We start from the raw sequence: 23,538 nt of genomic DNA, 5'->3' as shown, positions 1-23,538 counted from the left end.
ATTTGTGGTTGCATCAGATCCTGTTTTGGTAAAGGTAAAAAAAAGTAAAGCACGCCAGTGACTTGACATTTAACTGAAATGTTTCTGATAAAGGAAAACAAGTGTGTGTGTGTGTGTGTGTGTGTCCTGACTGTTTGTATCAGAGCTGACTTCCCATGAGCTTGATGTAAAAACACCTCCGCACAAGGTAAACACTCTGTTACCATAGAATCTGTAACTATGGAGAGGGAATCAGGCTCAGCTTTACACAACCAACAGATGGGAGGACACACACACACACACACTTGCAAAACTACAAGGTGGAAAGGCATTTAATTTAAAACTATAAATCTTTAACCTTGATGACTTGGTAGCAGTGTTCCCACAAATGACATTTACAGGATTAAACTGCATTGAGAGGTTGAGAGAGTGTGTGTGCCTCTTTCTTTTGTGTCCACGGCAGTGTAACTAATAAGAAAGGTATTAGTTTGTCTTAACCTGCCCTGGGAAAGCTATCCCTCACATTTCAATTAAAAAAAGAATATCCCTCTTTATTCTCAGCCCTTTGTTAGATACCGATGTTAATGCATCAAACAAGACTGGAGTGTTCCATCTGTGTACATACATCAAATGTATATGAGTGGGTGTATGTAGAGCGCTTTGTAAACAGCTGAGTCTCTTGGCTACATGTACAGCTGGAATCCCACACTCCACTTAACACTGTTTTCACACAGGAGCCAGATGAGCACATGAGTAAGACGCACATACAAAACAAACTAGCATCTCTTATCTGCTCACATGCATGTTTTACTCCACTGTAAATACAATCCAGTGTGCACAGTTAGTATGTTGATAAAGTTGACAGCCTCCCCTCAAGTGGAAATCAATTGATGGGTCGAAATGCATGATGGAGCGACGGAGTGCGCACACAGATAAAAATAAATCTGGGCGACATGGCAGCAGACATTAATAAAGATTGTTGTTTTGCACAGGGACTCGCTGCAATCTTGTCCACTGACTTCCAGAAATGGCAATATGAATCCTGTGTACCGCAGCTCTGAATGATAAACATAAAGAAGACTGATGTGCCTGTGGAGATGCATACAGTACAGTCCTCTGTGTGTCATACTGTGAATCTCTCAGCAGTCAAGAAAATGATTAGTGTTCTGCAGATGGTTTTACTGTAAAGGCGTGAATCTGCTCAGTTTACAAAGTTAAATTAAAAAGTAATGCTCTGATCTTGTTATATAGCATATAACTACATTGACGTTCTTTTAATCCAGTTTCAAGCTTCAGGCTGCTCTGTGCTGATTTTACTGGAAGACCTAACTGGACTGGACAACCTGTTACATCTTGAGAGCATTTGACCAGCATCATCCAGCTTCCCCAGGTAAATTATTCATGCTTACACACTGTTCTATGCCATGCATCCTGACATAACATACCATAGTATATATTTATCTCTCAGAGCTCAGCACTATGCTTAAATTATTCCATGGACTGCATTTATATTAACCAGTAGGCCTCTTAGTTGCAGTTCTGCTCCTCTTTGGGTCAAGTAAAATGAAGCTTTCTTTCTGAATTCATTATACATGTTAGAAAATACTTGTTGAAAACATGTGGAAAGACTTAAAGTGTACAGAGCTGAATTGCGGAATTAGCCCGAGAAACTGTTTTTTTTTTTGTGTGTGTGTGTGTGTGGATGTGTGTTTTGTGCTAACATTAGCTGCTGAACGATAGGCTGCCACTGCACAGCTTTGGCTAACATTGTGTACTTTGTGCTACTGGGTTAGCTGCTCATGAGAGTCTGTCACTTCACAGGGACTATTCTTCGTTTCAGCCCCTTAAGCGGACACGCCCCCAGCATCTCAAGGCATAAAATACTGCTAATGTTTTTACGGTTTTGAAACTTTCTTGCCCACAGCTGACTGTACCGAAGAGTAACAAGAAAGACAACAAGACTCACTTTGCAATGTGGGGACCAAAACATCCCCAGAAGTACCCTAAACAGCACACTGACTTCTCAACTTAAAGCAAGTCAACTGAGGGGTCTCTGACTAATGATTCGAATCTTTGACTTTCAAGGGGCAGCCCTAGACAAACTCAATACACTTGTACTTTAGTGTCAACACCACAAAAACAAGCAACAAACAAAAAGGCACAGAGCTCTTCAAGACAGAGCAGGGAGCCTTGAGGAGGCTTTGGCAGCTGGATTTTCTTTACAGGTATAGAAACTTTGGCTGTTAGATGTGGTCGGTTGATACATCTTACAAATACAAGTCTACTGAGTCCTTTACTTTTTTACAATGCTCCAGTAAGAGCCACTTGGAAACTTTTTGAAACTCAGAAACTTGAACTAATTCAGTGCGTGAATAACATGAACCTATGCAGACATTTTGTTGTACATTGTGATGAGTTCACATTATTTTACTGTGAACTGCCGTCCATCTCGTCCTTAAAAGAAGTGATAAATCCAGTAAATCAAAATGTTTTGAAGCCATATCCAAACATTCACCAAATCTTCGTGAATTCCAACTACAGAATTGTGATCTTGTAGCTGCAGGCTTTCTACTCTAACCTTTAGGCTAAGAAAGTATTTAAGAGTCCAGGGACAAAGGCCAAGCAGGCTCTTCAGTATGTCGGCCACTGGACCGGCAGCCAAGAGGATTGGCTCTGTAGTGTTGCCCAGGTAAATGACATCCCAGATTACCATCAGATAATTGAGGATGAAGGCAGGCGGCAAAGGTGACAATGACAGACAGACACTGTGACCTGCTGACCGATCCAAGGAGACAATCTAACATCTACCTGCTGACAGCTAACAAGAGAAAAAGAGACATGCAATTATGTTGTCTGGGGCAGAACTTCAGGAGGACTGCACTAAAACAAAAACCCATTCATTCTCATTTTAGCCATTTAGCTGATGTCATTATACAGATGTACTACATTGCGCATAAGATGGAGAAGCCTTCTTGTTTTTCTTGTACCAACCCAGGGTTCACAGATCCTTAAAAGTCTTAAAAGGCAGTGAATTCAATAATCTTAAATTAGGGCCTTAAATGTTTTAAACCAATCTTTCAAAAGTCTTAAAAATGCTAAGATGTTAAAAATATGATTTTATGATGCATCGCGATTCAGTGCACGTAGTTGCAAGCAGAGTTTATGGTATGTCCATTAATGCAGCAAACCTAATTTCATAAGCGCAAGCTCACCTAGAAACTTTTAGCTGGCGTGCGAGCCAGTCACACTATGACAAGCGCAAATAAAATGCTGGAAGACATCTATCTATCTATCTATCTATCTATCTATCTATCTATCTATCTATCTATCTATCTATCTATCTATCTATCTATCTATCTATCTATCTATCCATCCATCCATCCATCCATCCATCCATCCATCCATCCATCATTAATACAAAACAAAAGAGGGGATAAAAACCATAAAAAGTGCATATGAGGTTGTGGTTGAAACCTATGCAGGCTTATATATAACCACATCCAGAAGACGTACAAATAGTAAAATGCAGTCAAAATTGTTAATACATTTTTAAATACTAGAAGTCAGTAAATGTTACCATATAAGTTTGCAGTTAAAATTGAGAGTAACTGTCATCCTAACTGCATGACCAACAGTTTCTGAGAGTGATCAATATTGTTCCAAATCAAATGCTTTTGACAACAAAGCATTTCTAAGTTTTTTTTGTACAAAGACACAACAGAATCCAGTAAATGAACATTTTCAGTCCATAAAACAACTCCACGATATTTAATAGAAAACTGACCACAGATGTTTTATACAAAGGCAGGTGAAGATTGTGAGCCTGTGTAGTTGTGAGTTATTAACATAATACTGTCTAAAACTACAAGGTAAATCTATAATCTTATATTTCACTTTAAATACAAATGCACAGATTTGAGGAATATTAATGTCAAAATTAGCCAATAATTGTAATATAAAAAAAGAGAGGTGCACTTGATACAATAACCTTAGAAAAGGTCATTAATCGAACAGTTTCTGCAGCAGCAGTATTTTGTACAGATGCGGGAAAAGTGCTACCCTTATAATAAACCGCAATATTTTAAATATGGATAAAGCAATCTATAATATAATATTAATAAACTTGTATTATTTTTCCAAGAATCCCAAGAGATTTCATTGTTCAAACAGTGTATGACAGAAGCGTTTAAAATGTTCATTTTTAATAGTTTACCACAGAGGTCATATTTTCTGTTACAATAAATATTTGTGCAAACTGTCCCTAACCCTAAGTAATTCTTGGTTATTTTGTCTTCTATTTTGGTTAGATTTTATTCCAAGTGCCATTTAAAAAGTCTTAAATCTAATTTGCCTTGAGCTGCAGGAACCCTGCCAACCAAGTGTAAGCTGGATATCAAGCTTGATCTTACACACTAATTCTCTCTCCCCTGGTGAACAACAATTAGCAGTAGGTTATCATCATTTTACTGTAAACAAACAAACAAACAAACAAACAAAAGTTAAGCTAAAGTAAAAAGAGCACACTGAGCACTTGAGCACTGAGTTGTAAGTTCTGATCCTATTAAAATGAAGAAGTATCAGTATTAGTACTGAAACTATCTGAAAGGCAGAACTGGTGTTGATGAACTCCCAACAATACTCATCCTTAGTGATGTGATAAAGTCAACCAGGGCTGCTTGGGATTGACCCTAAACTAAAGATCAATACTACTCTTCTCAATCAAGTGTACCTGATGCACAGCTTGTCACTGAGAGCTACGCTAAGTGACACAATCATGTTCTCGTGACACATCCCACTCAGGGGAACTGTCTCTGCACCGCTGAGTGAAAGCTACAAGCATTTTTTTTTTGAAGAGGTGTGACAAACGGCACTGAGGCTAAACAGCATGTTGGAAGAGGAAGGCTGTTTACAGTCGTCATCTCGGGCGCTTGGCGTGTTGACCCCTTACCGCCACACATCTGCAATTACAACTCAGCAATGTCCCCTGAGTCGACTCATAGTGGGCACCACTGCACCCACCAATGAAGCGGAACAAGGGGACAGAGAATGCATGACTTGCCATCCATTCAGCAGGACTGAGCTTTTCGCCTCACCCTCGCCTCTCCTGCTTGGCTAACCAGGCCTGACCCAAATATGACGTCCCCAAATGAGACATGGCTTTAGCAGCACCCGGGGAAGTGTCAGCTCTTACTCCAACGCAGTCCCTCTATTTCTTTCTTTACCTCTTTTTTTCCTCTTTCTTACTCCTTTTAAATAAGCTGATCTCTCCGCAGCCTTTCTTGCTCCAGCGATCTTTTGATTTTCGTCACTACCTGTGCCTTCACTCGGTCTGCCACATTTCTCACCTGCGCCGTCAGATAGCTGGGAGCTTAAGCTAATGGTGGCATTATAATATTACCTTGAAGTGTCTCAAACTTTCAACAATCTTAATGCCATAGCTCTTATCTCCCCTCACTTAGTCTGCTGATATGCCAGCCCCTGGTGAAGCAAGCTGCCTAAATGAGATGCATCGCTTTCCTCTGAGAATCCAGGAGCTGCTTTGTTCAGTCTATTGATCTACTTCTTCCCCTTTTATACTGTAAGAACACACTTCAGCACTGAGACTCAATGACACAGTGAATGGCCTTTCACTGTGAAATGAGTCAGGCAGCTTACTGTGATGGAGTCATGCAGCGCCGCTTGAATTCAACAGTTTGTATTGTCTTATTAAAACCCAACACTGTATCAATGAAAGAAGCACCTCTAATTATGAAAGCATTTCTTTGAGGCACTAGTCATTTTAAATTCCTTCACAAGTAACCAAACACTTCATAACTGCACTGACATGATTAATACACAGTTTTTTGTTGTCATTTGAGAGCAAATGAAGCTGTCGCAGTAGGAGGTCTTTGAATTTGTAACAAAGCTAATCTTGGATTCTCTTTTGAAGGAAACGTGCATTTACAGTAAAACTCAAAGGAACCAAAAAAAAAAGAAAATAGAAGTGTTTGCAAAGTGAGGAGGAAGTAAGCAATCAGCATGAGCCATGTTGGTGTAAATTCATTTGAAGATTCCAGCTTAAGGCAGCAGCCTTCATTTCATTATTTCTTAAATACATAGATTAGTTTGCTGGTAGCTTTAAAATCACCATTCAAAATTACGTTGTTGTTTTTTCCACTTGCATAGTCAGACAAGTTGATCAGAGAAATGGACTTTTTACTTGCCCCTATAAAAATTTTATTTATTAGCAGTCATCAAATAACAAAGACTAAAGTTAGCTGTCATGAAAAACGACTGCCAATTCAGGCAGGCCCTTGCTGGTTAAACAATAAACGAGTTAATGAGGTGGCAGAGGGCAGAATGCTGACAGCAACTGAACCGTCATTTATAGTACACAGGTTTCAGCTAAAATCACCAAGTGTTGCAAAATGTAAGAGGCTGCATTGGTGGGAAGGTGCTGTTTCAAGTACAGGTGAGACCAAAACCTCGATTTCATCAGTCCGGTTCAGTTTGTTACACATTAGAATGGTTATTTTTGCATTGTCATTGTAGAAGTTTTGGATGGTACCAACACAACCACTCTATTCAATTCAGTGTGTTCACCCCCCCCTTGTTGAGGTACCTAGCATAGTGATCCAGTACAAAAAGGTGGAGCTATAAACACTGCAGTCTGTTGATCGGTCAAGAGAGAATCATCATTCTTGCTTGACATGGACTTAAGGCACAAACCAGCTATTTTTTAAATACCCCAGCAATTGCGACAGAGACTCTAAACACTTCGGCCTGTCCTTTTTTGTTCTGAAAATGTTGGCATGCAGCCCTGTTCCGTTGACAGTCAGGGAGGTGCAGACTGAGTAACAACCCCCGCCTTTATTTGAGAGTACTGTATGTGGTGGAAAAGCTAGACAGATCTAGGGTTTAGGTACAAGTCCATGTGGGTTACCTACCAGTTCTTAGGGTGCTTTCAGACCTAGAGTTGTCTTGCTTTGGTCTGAATCAGGGACTGATTTTGTTCCAAAGTTGTATAATTGCCTAGAGTTGGTTCGTGTTCTCACGGCAGCATTGACAAGCGGACCAGATCAAATGCCTTGTGTGAGAAAGCTGCTCTTGATTGGTCAGAATTTCCATGTGGGAAAAATCCAGGAAGTAAAGCAAACGTTGAAGAAGAGTACACTTGCAAGATAAATGTGACACTTTCTAATGTCACAATGGAGGGACAACTACGCAGGTTGATTTTAGCGCTGCTCATCGTGGACTATATTGCTGTCATTGTTCATTTTAGTCAAACCATACAGTTTGAAAACGGGGCGCGGCTCCAACTAGAAAACAATGTTTTGATGCATTGGATGTGCTGAATGTGCATATTAAGGCAGTACAGGAGGAGGTGCACATTAATAATCCTCCAGGACTGTAACATGCTCATGTTTAACCCAAACAATGTGTCATGTGACTGCAATTGGTTCACATCCAGGTCGGAACACCTTCTCACCACAAACGAACCGCACCTGAGTTCGTTTGTAACCGGACTGAGACCACCTCTTCAAGAAGGTCTTGGTCAGGTTGTTTTGGTGCACACCTGAGTGTGATTGCTGTGTTCACACCTGCCCAAACAAACCGCAGTTCAAACAAACTTGAGTTTGATTGAACTGAACCAAACAGGTAGTAGCAGTAGATCCATGATTTTAAAGGCTTATCACATGCCACAACACTTTGGCACTTTCTGGTAGCACCCCAAGTATGTCGACGCAGTGTACCATGTCAAATGAATGAGGAGGCTGTGCTTTGCATCCAGTGTTGTTTTCTGTGTGAATGCAATCCAAGACAGGTAGTGAGGGTTTTGCAGCTGCTGACACATGCACTGTTGTGACAGGAATCTGACCTCTGTCTCTCTAATTGTCTCAGGCATTACTACGCGTCTTGAGTGCCATGTCACTCATAAACAAATGCTTGATGATCCCATAAACAATAAAAGTCTAATAAGTGGTGATACATGGAGACATAGTAGCTTAATGGACTGTAACAGCTCAATAAAACTACAGCAAATTTAAAAGAGCCATAATTCAGGATGAGTCCTCAGTTTGCTGCTGATTTAAGTGTCACATAAACTGTTGTCTCCTTCTGCTCCAGCTTTAATTTGTCCAGTGAAACATGGCTTCTTCAGTCAGGTCATTCATTAGTTGAAGGTGAGAGAAACTTTTCCATGTTGGAGCTGAAATGCAGTTCAGCTCCTGGTTGTTGGAAAATGTTTAACTGCCTGTCCACCACCATCTTAACTTTCCAGTGAGCTTTTTTGATGTTCAGCCGCTGTCTGTCTCTGGCTGTCTCCTCCATTAAATCAGTTTCTTTAAGCACAAGCATGTGTCATTTCAATTTGGTAACATTGGGCCAATTATAGGGAGGGATAATGTGTCATCTGTACTTCAGGTGGTTTTGGAATTGTTAGTGTTATTTGTTTAATTTGTGTCTGTTGATGTGACACATATTTAAATGGCTGAATAATGGTTTTGGATTGAAGAGCTTCATTTACAGCTGGCCACCTCGTCTGGCTGGCTGAGCCTGCAGAAAGACTAATCCCAGATTTGTGGATCCATTTCAGGAGTAACAACATGTAGCTAAAGGCTATTTTGATATCTTTTCACAGGACTGGAGCCGCAGGCGAGGAATTAAAGTGCTGTACAATGTTTCTTTTTGTGCTCTGATTATGCAGCATGATCTTCTCTCACAAAGCTGGGGCAGCGGCAGCTTAAATGTAAAAGAAGCTGGTGTGTGTGACGAGAGTGTTACCAGTTTGTATGTTTAACCTGCTAGAAAAACCTCTGAGGTGGAAATGAAAAGCATGTTTCTCTCCTTTAATAACTAACAGCCAAATGCAACACAGCGTCACATTAATTCTAAAACACAATAATATGGATAATGGGAAGATTATGTTCCTCCACCACAAAAGGTTTATGTGACAAAAACACAAATTAACATGTCAGTGTTTGACTCATGAAAAAGCCAGCGAACACAGAAAAATCTGGCTGCAAAAACACAATCTAATTTACCTTTTTTTAATCAATTGATTAATTGTTCGGACTCTATAATGTCAGAAAGAGCCCAAAGACTCGTATTTTTAATTAGTACCACAGTTAAAAATACAAAAATATAAAATTCACACAGGCCAGTTGCCAGAAGAAAATGTTGGCATCATACATTTCTGCAAACCACAGATGCGTTACATTTGCGTGATTCATCTGTATCTTGTCAATGCTTTTTAGGTAATTTGGAGGGGATGTTGGATGGCGAGATGGCTGCCAAGCTGAAGACTACTGTTCAGGACCAACAAACAACAAAACCAATGTTTAGTTGTGTTTCCAGCGGCGTTAGAGCCACCAAACATGGGTATTTTTCAGTGACACATTGTGACGTGGGTATTTTAAGCCAAAACATGATCTTTTTCTAGTGGGTTTTTTTGTGCCTGAACAAAACCACACCTTAATCACAGTGTTGTTGAAATGTAAAGACATGTTAAGTATCAACGTATCTGCTGCATAATAACATACATATGTGATGTATCCATGGATACATCACATACATATGTGATGTATCCATGGATTTTTTTAAATGTACAATGTCAGGGTGTAAATCACAGTTTTTATAATGATACAATATCGGCTCCCTGGTTAATGATACCATATTACCTGACATCAAAAAGTCTGCTATGATAAGATTTTAATTCAATTCAGGGGCTTGTATATTAGACAAGTTCGGTAAATGTCCTCCTTGTCTTTTCTTAGCTGCTTGTCAGTATCTGCCTGGTGCTCGGCTGCTAGCACTGTTTCAGTGTTGAGGAAAGAGGTGTGCTTGAACAGAAATGGTGACACAGACGTGCCATGGAAAGTTCAAAATAAACACCTAGCTCAAAGATGATGATATGTATCAATGTTTTTACTTTGCATCGGTGATGTTGAATCGTTGAACATTGAGGCTATATATCGATCATGTGCCAACATTTATTCTGGTGATTGTGCTGATTGAGAGAGTAGTGAGAAAGTGAGAAATTGTCAGAAAAAAAAGTGCAGTGGTCTCATTTATAGCTGGTCCATGCTTTGTTTTTGGGTAAAAACATATCTGTAATGAGAGATCAAAAGCTGTTTACTTCCATTGTGCAGCGCCTTCTGTCGATGACACATTTTTGATTACCACAGTTCTACTCAAAACTGGTGGACATGCAGGCTGGTTCACAAGATAGCGCTAAGGTTCCAAGAATCCTAAACAGAACTGGTTAAAGAGACTGAGCTAATTTGGTGATAAAGGGGTAAAACTGTGTTCACACTGAACGTGAAGATTTTAGAGGCGGATCAACTGCATATCAAGCAGATGTAAAGACACAGGTGACCATAATGTTTGTGAGGATTGAAAACGAGTCCAAAAACAAGCCCAATTGTTTTGTATTCAGTCTGAACACTGTTGTTACCTTTTCAGTATCAGAATTGCCTGCACCATGTCATCCTACTGAAGTGCAGAAATCCATTTAACTTTTAGTGCATGGTGCTTTTTATCTGCCGCCAGTTTCACAAAATTTCATGAGATTATACTGATGCAAAATGCAGAGACACTGTTTTTGAATCTTGAACTAGACTCTGTCAGAAGCCAGCAGTACATGATTTAATACTAGCGGGCTCCACCAACAGTGTGAATGTGAAACAGTTTGAATGATAAGCTGAGCAGTGGAGCGTTCAGCCAACATTCCCTGGATAAGATTTATATTTTTCCTCTCTTTTTTGACAAAGCCTACCGCATGATAAAATATCTGTATATATGGGCAGTAAGATGGAGATTTCTGAGATGTGTGTCAGTTCTGTCCGTATTCACCTGCAATGCCTCCTTACCTCTGCTGCAGTGACACATTGCCCCTGTCAATCAGCTGACATTATGTTGTAGGCCAGTAAGGCTGTGCCTGTTAGTGTCCTGAAGCGTCCTGGTGCCAACGGCCATCACTGTCAGTGCAATGACATGACTGTGTGTGACAGCACAAAAACACTGCAGAGCAATCGTATTCATCACTTTCTGTCGTGCAGATGCTACTACAGTATGACTGGTCGGCACAGGATCTTGCAAAGATGCATAATTTGTGTTCAGTTTATTTATAGAAAGATATTTTTCTTGGTCTGAAAAACGTTTATTGTAAATGCATGTCATTTGTTTATAAAATGCATGGATACAAGGATTTGTGAAACATGCAGATGAGGATAATTTCTGTTTGGTTTGATGGTTAGATAATTAGATGACATAATATTAAGTGTCCAGCCATGCTTCAGTGAGTCCTCCCACAGTCACATTTGATCTTGTTAGTAACAGATGGAGGCTGAGAATAGTTTAAAATATTGAGTACATGAACGCCTTCCTCACATCCAGACATGTCTGTGTCGTTGGCCTCGGGGCAGCTATTCAATCCTACAGAATAAAAGAAAAGCAGCAACATGATTCCATTTTTTTTTCTGAGTTTCAGGATTTGTGACTGTCCAAAAAAAAAAAAAACCAATAAACTTTAGTCCTGTTTCCACCACAGATTCAATAGTTGTTAAGCAAGTGACTATTCCTTATGTATGTCAGCTAATGTTGACCATATTTTAGCCTGAGGACAAAGATAGATATAAAATATGCATTGACTATGTGTTAATATTGAAAAGCAAGATTGTCCTCCCAAGAAAAAACATTGAATCGGTTGTTGAGCAAGCTGCTTATTGTGCCCCGCTTCCAACTATCAATGTTGTTGTTTTTTTGACCATGAACACAATGGTTCCCTGACTTTAAAGGAGTTCCTCAACTGCAAAATGACCATTTGTATATCAGTTACTCATTACGTTACCCTGAATTCTTGAAGAGAACTTTGTTTTTCCTGCAGGCCTCCACAGTAAATGAAGAATGCAAAAAGGCAAACATTCTTAATGAATTGAAGTAAACAGGGACTGCATTTAACATCAGCAAAACTCTATCAAAACATCCGTTTCCAAACTTGGACACAACTTGTGCAGCGTAATCCAAGTCTCATTTATCCAATTGCATGCTCAGTACTTCCCCAACACATGCATTTTTGCTAAAACGTTACCATTTAAAACACATTAGTACAGTCTCATGAATGGGGTTGTGGGTTCATTCTGAGTGGACTGAAAGTGACTCTCAAACGTTTCAAGTTTGTAAAAACACATTTTATTTTTAAGTATGTGAATTTCCAGGACTGAGTTTGTGCCGTTTTTTGCTGTAGAGTGAGTGACTAACCGACAGCTACTTGACAGAGACAGCAAACGGGCTCAAAGACATGGCCAAACACAAGTATGACGCTGAAAATATTACACTACGTGGACCTTGAACTAATGACTTAGGAGAAATCTGGACCCTACGGCTGCACCAGTTGGTTGGGAACCACTTCCCTAACCTAAATGAAGAAGTTATAAAACCCAAACTGTGATCCCTTCCCGAACCTAACTCAATTGTTTTGGTGCTTACACCTAACCAAACCTTAACCATAAAGTCAAGTTATTACAGCCATTGGCCATTCAAATATGTATAAAACCTCCACAGAATATCTCATAGCATGAGAGTTTACAGCAGCTACTTCCATTTCACTCACAACTATGGAGAGGAAGGACACAGGGTCAGACAGCCAAAGTAAAACCAGTATTTTCTGGTTTTGTTTCAGACGTAGGAGAGCCTCATTCAAACTGAAACTGACATTTATAATAACATGATTAACCAAAAGTCCAGCCTTGGAACGCAACTTTATTCAACAGCATGCTGTGTGGTTTACTGCATGTTTAGATAAGGACCTTATTTACAACGGTCTAATACTGAGTCCACAGTTGAGGGGCTGCGGCTGGTTCACACACGTCTGTAACAACAGCAAGTCAGAGAGGACTGAACGGTGTAGTTTTTAGACAGCAGAGGAGGTATCAATGACATTAACATAATACATTGGTGTTTATGTACTGATGAAGATGATGCAAGTGCCTGCGTGGCTGAAATGTTAATGGGAGCTGTAGTGTTTTTTAGCATTAAGCTGTTTAGCTTTATTGAAGGTTTCAGCCTTGCAGTAAAATCTTAATTATGAGCAGTACATCTCAGGAACATGTTTAATTTCTTTCATGCTTAATAAGAGATTTTATTGAGTTACTAAAGCCAGGAGAATACAGGCTAGTGTGGAGGTCAGTTCAGGATTACAGCTCTCTGTTACCACCATGATAACTTGTAAAACACTACCTCGAAGGTGCACAAACAGTAATGTCTTTTTGTCTTTCAGTCTTTGTTTGTTCCCGTATGTTAGATTTCCCACAGGGCTCTTGTATGTCTGAATGCACCGTTAGAGTCTACTTAAACTGCCAATGCCATCTGTGACAGGCTGTCCACACACTGCTCTCTGCCCAGTAAAGTGCAAGTGGGTCTGTATGCACAGTTCAGATGAGCCCGACCTTTTAACCCTCATGCACTTAACCATCTGAGCTCCCACTGCATCAACAGGAACATCCTCCTCAGCAGGACATGCGAGTTGTTAAAAACATACAGCTGGTCATCTCTGCAGTGAGAAGATCTGATGTATACCACTTTGTCAACTATTTTTAATTTATTTTATTGCGACACTGAAGAATTAGGTCTTTGACAAAAATAGAAACCCCAGACACCAGCTCATCATTTCAGCACACATGGTTCTGCAAGTCACTGGTATCTGCTTGTTTTTGATATTATAAATGGAGAAATGATTCAAACATTATGATTGCAAATTTAAGCTCTTTTGGGAGATGATCACAGCATCTAATGGTAATCTCCACAGATGTGCCCGCTGCCGAAGAAATCTCTAATTAGGAAAATGTTTGCAACTGGCTGGAAGAACGCTGAAAAATAATGAGTCATGACTTGATTTCCCTCTTTTTCTTCTGGCACCATTTCAACACTCCCAACGTAAAGATTTCACCCTCCTCCACAGGGAAGTTAAAGTTCAGGGTCAGCAGCCGGCTGGCACTCAGTATGTTGCTCAAGGACGCTTCAGCAGAGCAGATGCTTGCTGTCATGGGGCTCAAGCTCCGACTTTCCAGTTAAGGACGCTTTCTTTAATCACTTTACCACCGTACTGTAGTGTAACAGGGCCTACAGTGTTAACCAGTCATCCACATGTGCTGTGACTGACCCGTGGGTTCGTCCAATTCATTATCTTTCACCAGATTTTTATCCTGGCTTTTTGGCGCAGTCAGAGTGCACCCTGGAGAGTCGATGGCCTTAGATGTGTTCAAGGTTAAAACACCGCAGCCACACTGAAGTGAAATCCTGTCAATCTTTCCCTCATCTGCATAAAAGTGCTCTTATTTGGCTTCAAAACGAACACGTAACCAAGTGTGCGATGCTGCTAACATCAGTTTGAGTTGGATAAATTAAAGAGGACCAGATTCTACACATAGACTCATTTTAATGTAGCTTTTCTTCACCATTAGTCGTCAGTTCTTGACATTTCCACTCCAGCTGTAAAATGCTAAAAGGCGCAGTGTGCAGTATAATCCACTAACAGTGATTTGCCATGCCTGTAATTTGGTTCTTATTTAGTTTAATGGGCTATAATGATGTTAATAGGCTTTCGGAATAGATTATAAGAAATGTTATAATATCATGTTCTAATTTGGAGAGCTACAGTATGGGAGTGTAAACAATAATTACTGTAATTGTTTTGGATTCTTTAATAAACCTGGGGTTTTAGGTCGAATGAGGAGTTCAGGAGTTTACTATGAGGACACATTAAGTTAAGCTCTTCAGCATTAAGTTAATTAAGCTCTCCTATTCACTTCTGTTGAAGCTCCAAATTGAGGGGGAATTCAAACGTGTTTTCTGTTTTGCTGCAGGTGTCGCAGATCAGAGTTCACCTTTGTTCATCTTTGACTGAGCGGATGTGCTCAGGTGGCCAATAGGAACACTGCTGCAGCTGTGTTTGTAAGTAGAGAATATTTTAGAGTGTTAATCAGTGAATTGAGGAGATTATCAAACTACCAGAGTACAAACTGTATCTTTGCTCTCACACACTGTTTACACTTTGGGATCACTCTGATCAATATTTATTTATTACTTTCATCAGAAATGTCACAGTTTCATTGGATGTATCTTAAAGGAATACTTCACCCCCCAAATGACCATACATATATCAGTTGCTCACCCTGTGTTATGTTAAACTTGATGCAATGGGACTTCTCAGACATGACTGCCACAGATAATAATAAAAGCAAATAACTTAACAAAAGGAGCAAAATAATGAACACACCTTCACTATTAAGATGTGTCAGAGTTAAAAAGATGGCCAATTTTAAATGCTTTAAAACCAGGATACCTTAAAAATCTACGTTAAGGCAACAGTAATTTTTTTGCCGACTGAATCAAATAGTTTGCAGGACATTCAACCTTACATTTGTTGTCCCAAATATGTGACACCTTTCCTTACAGGGAGTGTATAAAGGCCATAGAGTCTGTTTAAGAATATATGATATGAGATTAAAGTTTCCAGTTAATTACAGCTCCTCCTCAGCTTTTCAAGGTTGCATGTTTGGTGTATGGCGCTCTGCTGGTAACACTTGTTGACTTCTTTCATGTTCACAGAATATTTTGTTTGTACGCATGTCTGACAAAGACAAGCATCACATTGTTAGATTTAAGAAACATTTATGAAACCAGCAAATGTTTGGATTTTAAAAAATTACTTAAGCAATAATCCAATTATCAAAATATTTGCCACTAAATTCTCTGATCTGTTAATCGTTCAAAAATTTTGACCCTTACTCACTATCATAGTTGAGATTTAGCAGCATTTAACCTTAAAGAGTCTCTTTCAACGTTTTTATTTCTTCCTCAGAATATGAATGACAGTAAAACCAAAATATCTGCTACTTTATAATTCCAGTAAATCTCTGATGCGTGTCACGAAGAGCTTCGATCCCTGCTTTGTCCTTGGTTAGAAATCTTTTGAAGTGTTCCTCCGCAGTTTCTTTCATGTTTATGTGTCCTTCAGCGAACACCAAAGTCTCTTTATGCCTCTGTGCTGTAAAAAAAACACTGCGGACTGCCTTTTGATGAATGTTAAATAACAAACATGGCCCCAGATTGTATAACCCGAGCTGTATTTTGCCTCACATCACACTGGCACAGTGAGACAAGCTGTATGTAAGCCAGCGAGGTGAACCATAACACAACGGCCATGATAGCTGCCGATGGGTTTCCCTGGCAACTGTTACTTGTCTTGAATTAATGCCAGACTTTCACCAGGCCTCGGTTATGTGTAGGTGTGGCTCCTCGAGGAGAGGGAATTCAGACACTAATGAGAAAATACATCCAACAGGGATGTGCTGCATGACGGTGGCTGGCATCAGCTCCCAAGCCGCGCTCACCCACAGGCGTGAAATGATACCATTCAAACTGCAGGAGCTTAATGCACCTCTATTCTCCAGTGATGACTGACTTACACCAAGATTAATTAAAAAACTGAAGAGATTAAAGTTAAATGTACTGTTTTTAGTTTGGGGAGAGTAATGGATGAAGAATTTAAATTCCTTGAAGCTAAAGGTGACTGACGTGTGTCCACCTACAGACATGTTTCCTACTGAAGTGTCCTTGAGCAAATGTTGAAACACTGATAACTCCCTGTCTGAACGGAGTGTTGATGTGTGAGTGTTAAACATACAGTATGTTGTTTTCTGCCGCTAGGGTTCTCACAATCAAAACAATAAAAAAAGACAGAGCAAGGCCGTCACTGCAGTCACTTCCTCCCATTTAGGATTGCTTCAGTGTTCATCGTTCAGGTCTCTTCCTCTCCAAAACAAACAGACCAGATGATTTGAAGTGGCATTAAAAACTGAATAAAGCAGTATCGCATTAAAAATCAGTATTTTACTGACACTGTTTGGTCGGGCTGCCCCCGACTAAGAGTTTTCCTAGTTGACCAATAGTCGTCATTTACGGCCATTACTCTACCAGTCACCCGCATGTTTACAATAATAATGTAATTATTAAATTATATATTTTGGGCGGGGCAACACAATGGTTTGAGTTGAAGGTGTGAGAAAGAATAGTATCAGTAACATTGATAACACTGTGCTACATTAATGTCTTAAAATCCTTCATCTGGTTAAAACTTCAAGATAAAAAGGTATATCGCAAAAATGTGGTTTAAAACTGAATAAAAAGTGAATTTAGAAGACCTTCTGGCAGAAAACCACAACCTTGAGGCACACACAAAGGAGATATGACGCCACTGACAGGTCGATGGCAACCAAATGACACGGATGGTGCCCTTTATCAAAACTACAGATTTCTCTGGGTTTGAACGTTGTTGCAAACATTTGGGATAATATAAGTACACAACTCAAAAAACATGTATTGATTGATTTATTTCAAATATTAAAAATAGTTATAAAATAAAATATGTATAAAAAAAACCCTACAAATCAGAGACGAACAGTAAATCATGAACAGACTTCATGTCTGAGAAGGTGAAGGAAGCAGCAACATGCTTGTCGAGCCCTTCCCCCGATCCTAAACTATACTAATCCATCACTAATCAAACTAATATATAAATACAAGCTCCTCACCATCGATCAATCACTCATTTACACCACTGCACTTCTTAATACCTGATACCCAAGATTACCCCGTGTATGAAAATCATATGAAAATATGAATTGAGAATACCGACAACAGTTTCACTCTGAGCGTGCTTTACATTCCCTCTAACCATCTCTGTACCCTGTGAAGATGCCGTCTTTGTACCTCTTTTTAAACTGTCTGATATCTTTACTTTGATTTGTTCACCCAGTGCATTCCACAAAATCACCAGACAAATTAATACTCATACATTTCACAGTGGTGCAAAAACAACATTTCAAATTTAATCTACTTCTCAAGTTATACCCCCCCCCCAAGTGATGGCTCTCTCTGTCATATATAACATTGGTCTAGTAAATTCTAGAAATTTAGATGCGGAAAAATTACATATTATATCGCTTGGGACAAAACTTAAGATTCGACCAGATGCGACCACAGCACAAAGATATCCTCGTACAGCCACAGTTAGAATAAAATCAGACTAGCTGTTTCCCTCCTTTTATTTCCAATGTCCATACTTTAATCCACATCTCCTGCAAGATCAATAAACTAATGTCCAGCAAACAGAAATTAAAAGCACTTTACACTTTGACACTGTTAGATTTTCTAATTTACCGAAGAGATTAACTATAAGAGAACAATGTTATTAATGAAGATGTTCACAGCAAAATAACTTTAAAAATCCATCAGTGACGCAGCCGCAGAGAGAACAGAAAACACTTCTGTTGTTTCATACTATTAAACTTCTCAGCTCTTTTCCAGATGTGACGCTGTTTCCTTTCACACAATCTGTCTCTCAAGCACTTTGTCTCTTTCCGTAAATGTCCTAAAGCTGTAATGAAGGTTTGGGTAAAAGCCATTTACATCCGGATGACACTAAGCCATCACTTTAACGGCCTGCTGAGGCCAGCAAAGTTCTGTATGTCGCGTCTGAAAAGGGCTTGTGAACCTGTACATCAGCCTGTGTTGGCATGTAGCAGTTGTGTGTTGGTGAGAGTGTGGGTGGGTGTGAGGGAGATGTGTGAGGGAGGGTGGGTGTGAGGGAGGTGTGTGAGGGAGGTGAGGTTTCCACACTGCAGCTAAAAAGCCATTGAAAACAGTAAAAGAGAATATGTCACTGTTCATTTTCTTCATGTGGGTGTCTGATAGACGTTTGTTGCTTCTTTGCTAATAACACCTCCTACGAGCTCGGAGCCATTTTTGATGCAGAGAATGAACGTGTCAGTCGACTGCGTCAAACATTCATGAGATTATAAAGACGTTACACAATGTAAAATGTCACGCAGTGACTGGGGAAGACGTGATGATGGGACTTCACTAATTACACAGCAACAGTCGCTCCTACGGTTAGACCAATTTTTTAGGCTGATATTGACTGTTTGATCACTGACTATAGAGGAGTGTGTTGCTTTTACCTAAAGTGTGAGTTTTCATCCAGGTGGTTTTAATGTGACACTGCTCACTTTAATTTAAAGATGCAGCTGATGGTGAACACTGAGCTTGATTCTGTTTGTGGTTCTTAAACCTCCAAAACTTTCAACTTTCAAAAAATCTATGCTGTTTGCTGTGAATTTATAAATTTTATTTATTTCACAGTAAATAATATCTAGTTCCTAGAATGTTGAGGCAGAGGGTACTCGTTGTAGCTGTGGTAGAGGGTGAGAGGCTGTCAGCAGATAAACAGAGATCTGTGTGGGTACATGAGACCCTAAAAAAGAGGGTGGATCATGGGGAGTACCACCAGTTGGTCCAGGAGCTTCACCTCCATGATGGCTGTTTCCAGACATATTTTAGGATGACTCAGGGGCAGTTTGACAACCTGCTGTGTATTGTCGAGCCGTATAGCTCTGGGTATCCAGAAACCGCTACCACCAGTTTCTCCTCCAAGTTTACCAACTGTAAACTTGTTGTCGTGACCACCACACAAGGCCTGCCTCTCAAATCGTCCAATTGAACAATGGGAAAAAAGCTGAGATGACGTCGGGTGCTTTTCCACTGTAAGTTAAGTTTTTTTTCCAACTTGAGGAGTTCAGATTGCTCCGGCAAAAACACCAGGCGCCTCAAGCGCAGAAACAGGAGGCTCATCACAACACAAAAACAGCAACCAAAAAGCTTCATTCTCATTAAAATCTATTACAAAAAGCTGCCTCCAGCTGCTGAAACGCTTTCTGTGTGATCAGGGCCTTACCAGGTCTTTATCAGAACAGAGTTTGCTCAGTTGTCATGGATCTGTTGCTCTGCAGCCTGCTCCTTAGCAAGACCTTTTGTCTGTGTTTTCAAATTAAAGGAAACTTTTACCTGAAAAATGCTCAGTATCAATTACTCACCACGTGTTGCCTTGACTTGAGTTTGAACACAGACTCAGGGTGTGCTACTAATATGCAGAAGTGTGTAAAATCTTAACATTATAGAGAAAATGAATGTGTGAAAGTACTGAGCATATGACTGGATAAATGAGACTTGGATTATACTGCCCAAGTTGTGTGACAGTTTGGACCTCCTCGTCATCCTTAAACAGTTTCTGAATGAAAGTGGTCACATTGCTTCCCTCCCTCCACTCAATGGTGCTATAGATGTGTATATTATTTTGCCTGGATTTATTTTGGATGTAGTCAATTTGGTCACCCATCTCAATCATACAAGTACTGAGCTGTTTTATTTTTGTTTGTTGATCCAGTTTTTCATCCTCCAGTTCACTAACTCTGCTCTCCAGCTCTCGTATTCTTATATTCAGTGTCTCCACATCCTGTTGCAGAATTTTCGTTTGATTCATTATTTTCTTGACGTCATGCTCTGCATCTGCTCTAAAATCCTTGATTTGGTCAGTGACAGATTCTTTCAATTCCACAAGTAATTGTTGTATCTCCCCAGTGTCCTCCATCGTTGATGCCGTGGTGTCTATCAAGTTACTTTTACTTTCTTTTCCCTGTGTCTCCTGTCTTCTCGTCTTCATCTCGTGCCACCTCTTTATACTGCATTTTCCTTATTTTTCTTTTTCTTTCTTCTTTTTAACTGTATTTAGATGCTTAATTTTAAATGTTCAGGGAGTTGAGAACACAGTGTCTTCATGCTGCCGCCATTGATCATTGTTAAATGCAGACCCTGTTTACGTCATTCATGAAGAGTGTTTGTCTTTTGTGGATTCTCCGTTCACCAAGGAGACGGGAGAGTAAAACAAAGATGAATAATTGATGTACAAATTATCATTCTGAAAGTGAAGTATTCTCTTACACATCAAAGTTTATTCTGTTATAAAGTATTTTTGGCACTTAATAGAGATGTAACAAAGGCCGGCTGAACTTAAATCAGGGACGTTGTGGTTCAGTGTTCAGCCTCTTGGCCCTCTAAACCACAAGGTGTCCAATTCTTGACCTTGAAAATATAAGTTTGACAAAGTAATCCCAACTCAAGGCCCACTTATAAGCAATTTTTAAAAAGATTCTTTTAAGTCTGTTGACCTTGAGTTGGGATAGTTTCTCCAAAAAGAAAAAGCCAAAATGCTACAGCTTGAATTAAATCATAACAGCTACTGAGCTCACATATCATGTCACCTTGGATGTTTTAATGAGCATTTTTCACTATTTCTGACATTTCATAGATTAACGATTATGAATATAATTAGTTGTAGCCACGGTGATTCAGATGTTGTGAATGTCTGTGTTTGCAGCAGAAACAGAGGCTCTGTTCCCATTGAGATCTGTGTGTTTGTGACGCAGTACTTCAAAAGAGATTTTAGGGTGAGCTGACAACTCACTACAAGATGAACAGCACTTGTTAAGAGGGACAATGTTTGCCATTTTTTTCCTCGAGGATTTAGTGATTCATTCTTTAAATGTCTGCTGGAAGACGGCTAACACTGTGGTTAACCACAAGCTGAAGTGAAGAGACACCCACATGCACCCAGCCCACACAGAGCTCCACTCTGACATCTGCACCACCTCCAGTCACAAACCACTGGAGTGGAAACTATTCGCAGACTCTTTTCTTCACTTGTCTTATAGATTTTAATGCAACTCAGAGTTATGTTTCCCAACAAACACAGAGGGACTTCCTCTAACATGTTGTCATAGAAATGACAAGCTCCGCCAGTCCCAGAGCTTCACTGCAAACCAGCCTGTATTCATCAGAACAGACCTGACGGATCTCTGGATGTATCGTGCTAAATATCCACGCATGCACTGCTGCCATTAATGAGCAGATGGCCTTTTGCTAACGCTGTTAGATTCCGATGAACCCAAAAATAATAATGAATTCCCCGGGGCTTTCTAATCAAAGGAATGACAAAACTACAGACATGCCAAAGCGTCTTTCCGCTGAACTATTGTGTCCGAACCAACAGTTTCCACATGATTTCCACTCTCCATCTTGCATCATTTGGCGGCTGCACCCATGAATGAATCCACTCCACTGAGCAGTGGTCTGCTCCATAGGATTAGGCCACAAACCCCGGAGTGCTGGTGACAAACTGGAAACTAAAAGGCCAACAACATATGGCGCAGGGGCTTATGGGATTACCCAATTAACAAGGTGACTCAGAGAGCTGCTAATCTGCAAAACGTTCCGACGGAGTATGGACACACACTGTGACGCATGGGGAGGGGAGCCGCATCTTTTGAGCATCCACGACCCAATTAAACACACACACCTCATGTGTGTATAAGCAGTCAGCTCTAATTGTATTAAATGTAGAGCCACGCGCGCTGAGGCTGTCTGGGTGCTCCAACAAACATCCGCTCACTCACTCCTGCGACAAAAAATGTGTTTAAACCGGCCGCAGAGCACGTGACGCTGTCAGCAAGAGGTTCATTAATTGTAATTATCCTGACATAAAGTGCGCCGCAGGCACAAACACCACCTTCAAGAGCGCTGTCAGCTCTGCGCGCAAATCAAAACGCGCGCGGCACGGAGGGCCGTGACGCACAGACGGGCAACAAATCCGCGAGTGGACACATTGTCAGACACAGAGATGAAGACAAGCCGGATGTTATCTGTTATTTGATTCACAATATTCATGACAAGTCATTTTAACATATTTGCACGTGGAGTTTTGGCGCAGGAAAATGTGCCAACTGGTAGAGACCCGGTAAATATGGTACACAGGTTATCTTCTGTTGTAATATTCTCAGAACCAACCAGTCCTGTGACAAAACCAACAGGATCCTGTCTCTTAAAGATTTCATTGGTTAATCTGACATGCAGAGATGGATATCACTCTGTAGTAACAGGTTAGTGCAGCCAATTTAATAGTGCCAGAAGTGACAGCAACTCACAGTTGCATTCCCTAGAAATGTCACACTGTTTCCGCTGTCAGTCCCTGTCACATCACCCGGGGATTTCATCTCTCTGTTGCACTGTCAGACCGGATGAGGATGCTTACCTTGCGGGAAAGCGTTGGGCTGCACGACATACAGAAACGCGTGCACCATGTGGAACAGGATCCCTATCGGTCCCGGTTCGTAGTGAGCCAGAGTCTCGTAAACTCCCGCAGGCACATAACCGAAATCCAACTTTCCCGGGGGTGGCAGTCTCCGCTGCTCCGTCTCTTGTTGGAGTTCTCCGGACGCCAGAGACACCCACATCAGCAGGAGGATCACAGTCTTCCACATCGTGCTGGGATTGAACCAGACTGGCTGTCAAACTGGGGTTAGGTGCCCAAAGAGGACTGTGAGCTGGAGGATGACTGCCTGGATTCTTATCTTCCTGATCAGAGGGGAAGGGGCGAGAGTAAAAAGTGTCCTGATGGATGGACCGCAGCTTTTTAAGTACTGCTGCCCGCGGACAGACTCGTCCTGAGCATCGTTCCCCGCGGTCTGAGGCTCCTGACGGACACTTTACCGGGTGATCTTCTCCCCCGTCTCCGGTCTTCGATGCGTTCAGTCCCACCGAGATGAGCGCGCCTGTCGCTTCCACTCCAGCATCTGTGCGCACGGAGCTGCGCTGCGTCACGGGAGCGGGTGGGGGGTGCGCGCATCC

At 40.7% G+C, this 23,538-nt stretch overlaps 1 protein-coding gene and 1 long non-coding RNA gene across 19 annotated transcripts in view; one reads left to right on the top strand and one right to left on the bottom strand.

Moving 5' to 3' along the window:
* The window catches only part of LOC117260804 (uncharacterized), a 68,231-nt gene extending 66,863 nt beyond the window's left edge, over window positions 1-1,368 (top strand). The window contains exon 5 of the long non-coding RNA XR_004501975.2: window positions 1,263-1,368. This is a non-coding gene — a long non-coding RNA (uncharacterized LOC117260804). The remainder of the gene's footprint in view (window positions 1-1,262) is intronic.
* The window catches only part of prom1a (prominin 1a), a 110,221-nt gene extending 86,683 nt beyond the window's left edge, over window positions 1-23,538 (bottom strand). For 11 of the 18 annotated variants that reach the window (XM_078169539.1, XM_078169526.1, XM_078169525.1 and 8 more), the window contains exon 1: window positions 22,943-23,498. In XM_078169539.1, coding sequence (XP_078025665.1) covers window positions 22,943-23,171 — 229 coding nt within the window. In that variant the 5' untranslated portion in view covers window positions 23,172-23,498. Of the gene's footprint in view, window positions 1-22,942 lie in introns of all 18 variants that reach the window. The other 7 variants (XM_078169530.1, XM_078169537.1, XM_078169542.1 and 4 more) reach the window with 2 other exon arrangements.

Source organism: Epinephelus lanceolatus, chromosome 7 (genome assembly GCF_041903045.1).
Source record: "Epinephelus lanceolatus isolate andai-2023 chromosome 7, ASM4190304v1, whole genome shotgun sequence".
In the NCBI taxonomy this organism is placed as follows: Eukaryota; Metazoa; Chordata; class Actinopteri; order Perciformes; family Serranidae; genus Epinephelus; species Epinephelus lanceolatus.
The sequence above is the reverse complement of the archived record's forward strand: the minus strand, read 5'-3'. Positions and strand labels throughout refer to the sequence as shown.